General features: G+C 32.5%; 2 protein-coding genes and 1 pseudogene across 2 annotated transcripts in view; 1 reads left to right on the forward strand and 2 right to left on the reverse strand.

Moving 5' to 3' along the window:
- Nucleotides 1–334: 334 nt before the first annotated feature.
- LOC111307169 (epoxide hydrolase 2-like) lies at nt 335–2,108 on the reverse strand (annotated as a pseudogene).
- A 2,933-nt stretch (nt 2,109–5,041) lies between these two features.
- Nucleotides 5,042–6,150, reverse strand: LOC111307476 (uncharacterized). Its single transcript, XM_022905495.2, has 2 exons — nt 5,880–6,150; nt 5,042–5,792 (listed from the first exon to the last, which is right to left on the reverse strand). Exons 1-2 carry the CDS (start codon nt 5,964–5,966, stop codon nt 5,304–5,306), a joined length of 576 nt encoding a protein of 191 aa, XP_022761230.1. The 5' UTR covers nt 5,967–6,150; the 3' UTR covers nt 5,042–5,303.
- Nucleotides 6,151–10,416: 4,266 nt separating this feature from the next.
- Nucleotides 10,417–11,441, forward strand: part of LOC111306878 (RING-H2 finger protein ATL2-like) — a 1,462-nt gene continuing 437 nt past the window's right edge. Inside the window, exon 1 of the mRNA XM_022904862.2 lies at nt 10,417–11,441. This exon is cut by the window's right edge and continues 437 nt beyond it. Within this exon, the coding sequence (XP_022760597.1) occupies nt 10,575–11,441 (867 nt within the window). The 5' untranslated portion in view covers nt 10,417–10,574.

Consider the following 11,441-nt stretch of genomic DNA (forward strand, 5'->3'; position numbering starts at 1 on the left):
TTGGAAGAAAAGAAATATTAGGCTTTCTTAATGTTGACAAAAGAACTGCCTATGTATGCCTTTGATAATGACAAGGTTCATTTGCAGTAGCAATCAAGCCAAATTATTGATACGGGATTAGTTCAGTTGGATAAGTTTATTTTTTTTTATAAAAAAATTTTGGGTTTAAATCTTATCAATGATTATTTATTGAGATTATCTCAAATGTACGATTTACAATTGATATATTTTATCTTTGATTTAAGAGATTAAGCAACTCATTTACTTCAAATTTTTTTTAAAAAAAAAAAAATTGAAGTCAGATTACTTAACTACAACGAGGTCGGTAGGATGATGAAAAAAAGTAGGATGATGAAAAAAAGGACCTATCTTTCAACTAAAAACAGCATAAAGTTATCAAAGAGAGCAAATCATAACTTCTGAACAAAAGTCATGAATATGTTTATTGATCTCACCAGGCTGTTCTTCACGGATATGGTACGCTGCTCCAATTACTACCACTTCTCGCAAAAATGGAACATCTTTATTGAAACCCCCCCTCCCTTGTGTATATAGTCCTTGGCTCCAGGAGCATGATAAGTCAGATCCTGCTCGCCTACAATAAACTTAACTGTCACTTTTACTTGATTCCCTGTCCAGGGTGCTGTAAGTTCCCAGTTGCTGCAACAAAAATAACAGCAAATTGATAAAAAAAAACTGCCAACAGCCATGTGGTCCTCTTGGTATAGTGCTAGACCTTTCGTTTTAGTGATCAGGTTCAATTTTGACAGCTTCAAATACCAACAAAGAATAAAAAAATTGAAGAACTGAACTAGTAGCAGATATCACGCAAGAATCATAGATGTCAATTTAACTTGGTGAAGTTATACAAGTCTAAATTTCTGTAGTAGTTTAGTCCTCCAGTGATGCCTGTCTTCTCATATTTGTTGGTGTAATACTTAACATTTTCCTCTGACAACCAAGAGGGCAAGCTAATTGGAGTATCAGGTTGTCTAAAATATCTGTCCTTTGGTAGATAAAAGGAGGATCTGGACTAAGGTACGTTAGGGCTCCCTTGATCACCCTCTTGGTTCCTAGCTCGAGACACTCAGCCTCTTCCGTACCTCAAATCAACTTAACTATCACGGTTCACACTAATTTATGAGGAATTATTCGCTTCGATTTTATTGACCTTACAATTTTATCTTCAAAAGATATCTCGCAAATTAAAAATGATGTGAACATTTATAACTCATGATCAACTCTAACACATGACCGATGTGAGATTCATGGTTCCTTTCCAAAATCATAACATCCTCTTCCACTCTGATGAAAATCCATCATCTTTGGTGATACATCACTAATACCCTCAAAACCGGCTCTAATATCACTTATCACAAGCCGAGACCCAGGACCATCAAGCAAAAGTTTCCTTTAGCCATTAGCTGGCCTATTGATCAGCTGGGCTGTATATGCAGACCGTGTGCAAATCGCAATTTGATTGAAATAATCAGACACTGAAACAGCTATTATGCTTTGGGAAAGCACAATAATGATCAATAATGATTAGAGTGTCATAATTAAAATTTTCATAGAGCTTGATGAAGGAAAAAGAAAAGAAAGAACCTGAAATCTGTAAATGTAGAAATCATCACCATACAAAGCTCTGAGACTATCAATAGGTTTCCGATTGGGATTCCTGGGACTGAACAAAACGCCCAAGTTAACCAATGCCTTAACCTTGTCTGGTTTAACAGGCACAACCACTAAGCTATGACCGCACCCCAACCATGTCCTGCGACAAAAACTTGGTCCTGGTAGGAAGCCACCGCATCCAAGAGCCAATTATATCCCCAACCACGTTCAAGATGGTTTAGCCGGAGGCCTCCTCCAGAGCATCAGTGTCCCCATGTCCACGAAGGTCAGGAGCCACCGTCAGGTAGCCAAGCGATTGAGGCAATGGCAATGGTCTGGAGACGCAAGCAGTACCAAAGCTCTGGCAATCCATGGAGGAAGAGCATTACAGGGCCTTTGCCTTTCTCTGCTACGTGCATGTTTATGCCGTTAACCTTGACCATCTTGTGCTCTATCCCCTCCATTTCTCTTCAGCTATGTCGTTGCTTCTTGATGTAAACCTCTAAAGAAAATGTAGTACAAAAGATATTAAGCATTCAGTGTTTTAATAATGAAACTGGACAGTGTAAGTTAATAAAAGTAGGGGGTTAATCCGGATGGTTAAATTAATTGAGTCGAATTATTTATAATTGAATTAATTGAATTATATTATTTTATTTATTTTAATTAAATTAAAATTTTTAATTTAAAAAATTAATCTATCTAAATTTAATTCAATTAATTTGGTTAAAAAATTAATTGAATACTAAAATATATTAAATTATATTATATTTTAAATTTTAAATTTTTTACATTTAAAATAAATTAAATAAAATTATCAAATAAAACTATTTAAATATGAAAAAATTAAGTAAAAATCTTTAATAATTTGAAATAAAATAGATAATTTCATATATTTTTAGTTATATATATTTTATTATATTATGATTAAAATTTTGATTAATTTAACTTTTGAATCTAATTAATTGAAAATTAAATTTTTTTAAAAATTATTTTTGATAATCAATCAATACTAATTTAATAACTGATTAATTTAATAACTGATTGATTAATAAAATTAAATTAATTCTACCGATTAATTCAATTGAAACTGAATTATAAACACGGATTTATGATTCGTTAATTGCTAATTGAAAAAGGCCATGAGTTTGGAATAGAAGGATGTAGATCTCAATCAAGCCGAAAGAACTAGGAAGAAATGATCGCATGTTAATGGACTAGGCATTTAACTACTCGAAATGGGTATCCATTAAGGCCTGTTATGTCAATGGGCCCAAAGAACTTCTCCAAACTTAGCCCACTTTCAGATGAGACATTTTAAAAAAAAAAAGAAAAATAATAGGAGTAATTGAGTTAGGAAAGATCAAATTCTTTTGATCAAGAATAATGGATGGAGAAATTTAAACTAATTTAGATGAGAGGTATATGTGTTTATTCTTAGCCTAAACATTTAAGCATGGAAAAGAACAAATTTAAGTTTCAAAAAAATGAAAAAAAAATCAAATTTAAGCATGAGATATCTACATATGATTACAATTAAAATATAAAGAAAATGAAAATTTCCAACTTTAGTTTTCATAACAAAAAAAAATGGTTTTAATTTGGTTAAAGAATTAGATTAATAATGGTTTTTCCTTTTGCCAAGTACTAATACTGATGAATCTAGGGTTTAAATCAAATAATTCATCTGTTTTTATTAAAATGTGGATTTTTGTAGATTGAGATTCAATTTTAGTATTTACAATTTTTTTCCTAATCTTTTTAAACTGGATTTTCTTTATACAAAAATGTTAATAATGATGGATATTGAAAAGAATGAATTGGTTTGGACTAAATGGGCAATGGATTTCACCGGAATCCCCATGAATAGGATCAAACCTTGTTACATGATATTTTCTTTCTTATTCTTAAGCAAGTTCCCGAGAGAGCTTAGTTGATACATAATTTATGTTTCGTTTTCATTTCAATCCATTTTGGACAAAGGGCTTGAAAGAAAAAGGGTCAATTCGTTTTCAAAGCAATCGAATTTTGCCATGTGCAAGGTGCAAGTTATGTAAACAACAGTATTGTTGAAAGTGAATGCCTCAATAATTTTCTTATAGCTCGAAACTCACACCTCAACATCTAGATGGCCTGCTATAGAAAAGCTCATCATATAATTCTTAAGATAATTCATGCCAATTTGCCCAAAGATCATTCAAAGGTTTCACAATAAAGTTTTCTTTTCATAAGAAAAAAACCTTTTTTTTTATTTGAAGAAAGGTGATACCAATCATATTTTTTGAAAATGATTATGCATCAACCATACAACTAAATATTCAAGTATTTTGTATGCTTATACTTTAGGTGCAAGCATGACAATTCCTTTTGATTGAAGGACATATACTAATTGTCTTAAATCAACCATTTTACAAAATCAAAGTAGACAAGAAAAGATTTATTAAGGGTTTCTCATTTTCTCTTCTATCTTAGTTTTAAAGTAAGCACACCCCACATCCAAGGAAAGTTCTTTTGTCCTAATCAATAATTGGGTGGGTCGGATTTGGATTTATATTTGATGATTTTGAATAAGATTATTTTGAGTCAAAAAATTCAAATTATTTTTAATTTCAATTATTTATAATTCATATCATTTCAGTTTCGAGTTTTTTAAATTTGATGATTAAAAATGGGTAGTTGGGTGCACTTGCATTTAGCATTTAACACCTCCCTCCCAAGTCCCAGCTGACAAAGGGCACGTTTGTTTTGAATGGTACGTTCCATTTCCAAGAGGAAAACGACGTTTGCCATCAGGTTCAGTGAAGCCCAAAAAGGGCTCTGATCTTAAGCAAGGAGCGTTGCATTTTAGCAAAGCAGCCAATGTCACATGCTGCCGCCGCTCCTTATTTTGGAGTCTTGTTCGATAGATTGAAAGTTTTGAGCAGATCATTAAGGCTCTTCGTCATGTTTCTGTCTGATCACTTACCTAGTAATTTCAACGGGATGAGACAGGCTCTAAATCACAAATATCATTAACATTGTGATAATTTTAGGCCCCAAAACTTACCCACAGAATCCAAGCAGATCTCATCTGCCGCTAGCTAACGTTTGTCATGGTGGTAACATCCTTGGATGATGGTCCTACATTGACCACATCACATGGTTCTTTGGTCCAATGACCGACAAATGGCTGCACTTGACATGAAAAGTGCAAAAACAATAAAAACGAATCTCACAAAAGAATACGCAAGAGATACGAATAGATCTTCATATATAATAATCTAGCAACGGATTTCATGTTTTGTTCTTACTTCAACGGCCCAAAGGGTAGTTGTTTAAGGGAATAACCCATCAAGCTGAACTAGAATGGGATCACAAGTATACAGGATTAAACTAAAAAATCATTGATTCCAATGAAACAAGTACGGGGAAAAAAGTAGAAAGTCTTGGTCAAAGCACGAGTTCATTAGTTTGCAGAAATCAATAAAGGACCAAGCAACAAACGAAAATGGAGGATGAAGCGATCTCCTCCATTAACAGTACATATCAAACACTCAGTTTGCATCTTGCACAACCCGCATGAAAAGAGGGACCAGATGGGAAAGATAACAAAGACTCGGAAGAACAAAGCTAGAGCATAAAAAACTAGCTTTACCCGAAAAAAGATGGGTTAAAGAAAATGGAAAACAAATTAAGAAAGCTTGGTTTGGTTAAGTAACCAAATATATGGGCATGGCAGAGGTAGAAACCCTGTGATGCTGCTCCATGTTGAGTTCCCTGAGACTGAGATAAGGAATTTCCAAATCTCCTTTTCTTGTAGCAGTCAAAGTTCCAGCCAAGGGACCTGAAGATGGGCGACTTGTGCTTCTGTAAGGAGTGCTTGAACCGCTTCTGCTCTCAGTTATGTAAATGGGTCCTGAAATTGAAGCCCTGAAAGCTCTAGCCCTTGCACGATGGACGTCAGGTTCAAGATCAAGATCTAGATCAAGAGTGTCACGGTGGTTCTTACTGCCATGTAGACTCCATTTTTTCCACTTGAAGAACAAGAAAGCATTTTTCCACCAACGTTTCTTCTTTTTAGACTTGTGGTTTTTCTTGGAATATTGCTCGTCTTTTGAGATGGGTTTTTGGAGCTTGAAATGTAGTGAGTCTATGGATCTTGATGTTTCTTTCCTGTGCTTTCTTGCTTCTTCCAAGACCTGGTTTTTTTCAGGTAGAAACAAGAAAAGGGTTAGTAAAGAACTTAACAGAGAAACAAAATGGAGACCTTTTAAGGCATTTCAAACCTGAAAATAGCCGATTTGGGGGTCAAAGCCATAGTCACTGAAGTGCTGGGGTTCAGGCATCGGAAAGATTGGAGACTTGTTTGACATTGTGTCTTTGTGTTAGAATTCACTGACTAAAATATTGTTATTCTGCCTACGAGAGGGAAAGGTAATTAGTGTAAAATGACTTTTGGAAGAGTAGATAAGGAGATGGGAAAGTTAAAAAGACAAAGGGAGAGCTTTGGCCTTTGGGGCTCAAGGTGGGAATGGCCGTTGGGAAGTGACAAACCCTAGTAATTGCCAAGTTTGGATTTCCAATGGCACTACTGCTTATTTAAACCAAGAATTTACTGTATTTTGTCTCCTACACTTTCAGGATGATAGGCAATTAGTAACAGACTAACAGTAGTTTGATGGACAGTTACTACTAGTATTTTACATGGAGGAGGAGAGCCCCATGTGCCACATGGGGCCATGGATTATGCATAGAAGCTTAGCCAAATCTAGCTCTTTTTCGTATTGTTTTCTTTACCATATCACCATTCACCAGGAATTGTGTTCAAACTTGATTGAAGATAAGATCCTGTTTTGAATTTGCAGCTTGGAATATAGACTATAGCCCATAAAAATTTTTAAAAATTTGTCAGTATTAATATGCAACTATATTTTCTCGTTTTTTATTTTTTTGTTTTTTTCTGTTCTGTCTCCTTACACGAAAATATATTTTGTCTTGTTTTTCAGTTCTCACATGAAAGGCATTTTCAGGCTTCAGCCCCTTTTTTTTTTTTTTTGTAATCATTGGGATCTTGAAACAGTTGGTGCCAATTTAACCCACGTACTTATTAGCTTTAGAAAGTTTGGCAATGGAGCATTATATAATTTCCACAAACTAGCTTCTTTTTGCCAACTTTTCTTAAGCTTTTTCCCATAATTTTATTTCTAATAATATTTTTTTATTAGGTAAATCATAACTTAAAATAAAAGAACGGTCGAAAAATATTAAAATTTAAATATTAAATTTATTATATATTATTTTTTAAATATAATTATATAAATCAACTGAATTAAATAATTTTTTTAAGTGCCAGTGGACTCGATCAATTATATTGTTAAAAATCCTGAATTCAAAAGTTGTTTAGAATTTTGTTGGTCTTTTTTTTTTATTGTATTTAACTAAAAGAGAATTTGTACTACCATTCAAAGGTGTAGAAGCATATGAGAGGAAATAAATGAAGGAATGGGCAGTAGTAAGCATATATCTTTCTCTTTGTTGATTACAATCACATTATTCACATTGATGTTTGCCATGTATTTTTACATCATTGTAAGGCATCAAAATTTTTATTCCAAGAGCAGCACTACCATAGCAGATGGAAAGAACCTGAACCCTTCAAATCTACATCTACATATAATAACTGTTCAGACAATCTCCAAATAATACACAACAGCTGAATAGGGGAAAAAATGGTTAGTTTTGCCCTCAATCCCAATTCTGTCTGGTTTTATTCAAATGATTTTCTTAATATAATCATTGAAAATTTATGAAAATTCATACTCATGACATATTATTTATTTTTAATATGAAAATTTAATAATTTCATTTCAAAAAAATTTATAAATATAAATTTAGATATTTACATATATAAAGTAAGTGATCTTTGTAATATCCTGACGTGAGATTATAACATTACAAAAATAAAACCCACATATATTAATAATATTATTTAAGGATGACAATGAGTTAGATCAATACAAATTTTTATTCGTCTTAAATTCGATTCGATTATATAAATTAAATATCCAAACTCAACTTAACTTAACCCTATATTAAAATATTATTTTTTTACTAGAACTCGATCAAACCCATACATATTTAAACTCATAATTGACCCGATTTAAATTAATAAAATATTATTTTTTAAATAAAAATATTATTTAATATTATTTTTAATATAAAAATATTATTTTAAATATAAATATAAAATTAAATAAATAATAAATATATATATATTAGATTGCATTGAAAATTATTTATTTAAAACTTAATCTCAATAGTATCTCCACTTTTTTTTTTAAATACTCAACTTAATTTGATTTGAAACTTAATTTAAATGAAAAAAACTCGATCCTGTAAAATTAAATCAATCAAAACACGACGGGTAAATTGCCAAGCCTACTATTATCTTAAGACTTCCATCGATTGCATAACCCTCGGAATCTAATGTAGATTATAATGGAAAGAGACCTGAAACTTTGACTAGCAACTCTACTTTATTACAAACAAAGCATTATGTGTGAACCATCTTGAATTCTTGATAAGCGAGAATGGAGCATGAGCATCACGTGAAAATACCATATGCTTTGCTATTTAATTATGATAATGATACATCACGGGTACGAAGAGAATTGATACTTTTGAAGCAGCCTAAGGAGCTAGCCAATCCGTGTGTGTTGATCACGAGTGACAGTTCTTTTTGTATTTTTTTTTTATAAAAAAATCATAGTTTAAGAATAAATTAAAAGATTATAGATATTAAGATAAAATTAAATATAATTTAAAAAAATTAAGAAATTAAAAATCAATTTAAAATAAAAATATTTTATGTGATTTAATTTAGATTATGATTAGATATTAAATGCATATATTAAATTTTGATTGAATTTTGAATCAAAATGTAAAAAATAAAAAAAAAATTTAATAGTATCAAATTATATATTTTATTAATTATTTATATATTTTAAATTTTAATAAAATAAAATAATTATTATATATATAAAGATATTATGAATTTTATTAAAATAATATGTAAAAAATAAAAAAAATAAAATTTAATTCAAATCAATTTTAAAATAAAATCAAATTTAAAATCGAATTTTAAAAATTTATAATAATATATATTGCTCGACGATTTCATTCATAAATGTTAGTCCATTTCTAACCAATCACGATTGAATCACAAGATTCTCAAAGGCCTTAGGCCCATTTAAGCCTTTTCTTTGTTTCTCTTCATTGTCAATGCTTGTTTTAACATCCGGACTACAGCCCACACTGTCGTTTCAGGTCTGTACAATTTCTGATGCAAGAAGCCAACTACCATAATAATTAAATGAAAATAATGTTACATCTGTGTCGGAAACACAAAAATGTCCTAACATCAACGTAAATGTCTGGAACCCATTTTCCATTGATGAATGCCCCAGCTTTTTCCTAAGGCAATTAGGAAGGACACTTATCGTTTACAAATTTTGTCCTTTTGGAGGTACATGATACGGTGCTTTAGCTTTTCCAGTTAAGATTAGACTTGCATAAACAAATAATATTACTAATTATGCTATACCCTTAATTAAGGTACTGGACGCATATGGCCCTTACTCTGAGTGCATTTTCTTTTTTGTATTTTTTAAGACATTTTCTTTTTTTTAGTCAAATATTCAAAATAAATAAATTAGTTATACCCTTATATTATAATAAATTATATCATATTTAATAATCTAAAAAATAATAATTATAAATTATGCATTTAAAATTATTATAATAATAAATAAGCGACTGACTTCAAATTCAAAATCACTTATTTAAAAAAATACGATTCTACTGATTGATTTTATTGGTTAAAAACCTTTAATTTAATTGCATCAACGAAAGTGAAATTAAATAATAAATCAAATACATAAGAGACAATAATTTAATGTGGTTTGGTCCAATCAATCTACGTCCACGAATGAGAAACAAAATTCATTAATTGTAGAGAATTACAAACATACATCAAATCATTACTTTCACTCAACAATCAATACTCATAAGACATTCTCAATCTCCTGAAGTATTTTCAACCCAAACAAACATAAACTCAAACCCTTGTGTACATAATCAAACACATATCCATATGCTCTTATACATCATACCTCTCTCAGTCTCCTCTAATCTACTCACAAATAAATATACACACTTATAAGACGTAAAGCTCTAATACTCTTATTGGGTGTCTATCCCATAAAATTCTATAACTCTCTTACATCTTTTTTTCATATTTAATCCTGTAGAGACTTCACATATTTATAACTATACAAACTTTTCTATTAAGAATCCTTCTCCTTTTAAAAATTTTCTTCTGTAAGTTAAATTTACCTATTAAAAATTCATTTTTTTAAAAAATTTTTCTCTTGCAAGTCAAACTTACTTATTAAGAATCCTCTTTCTCTTAAATTTTTTTTTTTACAAATTTTCATATCCATCAAATAATATCTAATAAATTTTAAATAAATCTCAAATAAATTTTTTATGAGATTTAAATCAATATTTTTAACCGATCTAACTCCTTGCTAGTTTGCTAAGACATTTTCTTTAGTGTATTTCGTGCAACTAATGCATTCTGATTTGGATTATGAGACTAAACATGATAAAATATGAGCCCAATATCCAGAATGGCTAAGACAAAGGGCCGAAAGAACAACAAAAAAAATTGAAGGACATTAACGTCAATTAACAGAATCCCGCGTCAACCCTGGCGTCGGTTTGACTAAAATTGCAGGAGAGCAGTTGCTAGGAAGCTAGAACAGCTGCTCCAAACTCTTTACTTAAGAAACCCTCAAGAACTTTCCTTTTTCCCACGTACTTCCCTTTCTCTCACCTTTTCTTTTCCTTTTTAATTTCTCTCCGATCAAACACAAAAATCAAACACTTACTCTCTCCGAAAAATACCGAACTTCGAAGCCATGAGTGAAAACAACGGTGGATTCAGAGATACCCCCAACGAGAGCTATGCCTTAAGCGGAAGAATCATGCTCACCGCAATCGTCGTTTTGTTCTTCGTAGTGATTCTCATGTTTAGTCTCCATCTTTACGCTCGTTGGTACCTTCTCCGTGCGCGCCGTCGCCGTCGTTCCAGCAACGCTCGCCGCAATCCGCGTCGAACACAGGTCGTCTTCTACGTCGACCCGAACTCTATTGCGGCAACTCATGCCGCGACGCAAGGTCTCGATGCGCGTGTTCTCAAGTCTCTCCCGGTTTTCACTTTCTCCTCCAAGACGCATCCGGATTCCTCCCTCGAATGCGCTGTTTGTTTGTCGGAATTCGAAGAAAACGAATCGGGTCGGGTTTTACCCAAATGTAATCATAGTTTCCATGTAGAGTGTATAGACATGTGGTTTCACTCTCACTCTACATGTCCTCTTTGTCGGACCCCCGTTGAAGAATCCGTAACCGTTTCTGATAACCCGGGTGATTTAGTTTTAACGATTAATGAACCGTCAGGCGGAGAATCCGAATCGAATCAGGGCTCCGATTTGTGTGTCACGTGTCAGCACGAGGAGGGACAGGCCGGTACGTCCGCCGTTGGGGCCGGGAGGAAGTTATCGATCGAGGTTCCCAGAAGAAATATCGAAGGTTTTGAAGGTGAGTCGAGTGGGTGTGGTTCAGGACCGAGTCAATCTTATAAATCGCCGATTGGTCGAATGCTGTCGTTTAAGAGGATATTAAGTAGAGATAGGAGAGGGAATGGAACGAGTCCTTGTCCTTCGCCGATTAACGCGGGGAGTTGTGGTGGGTCAATCACTGTGTCTGAGTCCGATATCGAGCGAGGT

The sequence above is a fragment of the Durio zibethinus genome, chromosome 22 (genome assembly GCF_047325235.1).
Source record: "Durio zibethinus cultivar Kanyao isolate XHJ-2024 chromosome 22, ASM4732523v1, whole genome shotgun sequence".
NCBI lineage: Eukaryota > Viridiplantae > Streptophyta > Magnoliopsida > Malvales > Malvaceae > Durio > Durio zibethinus.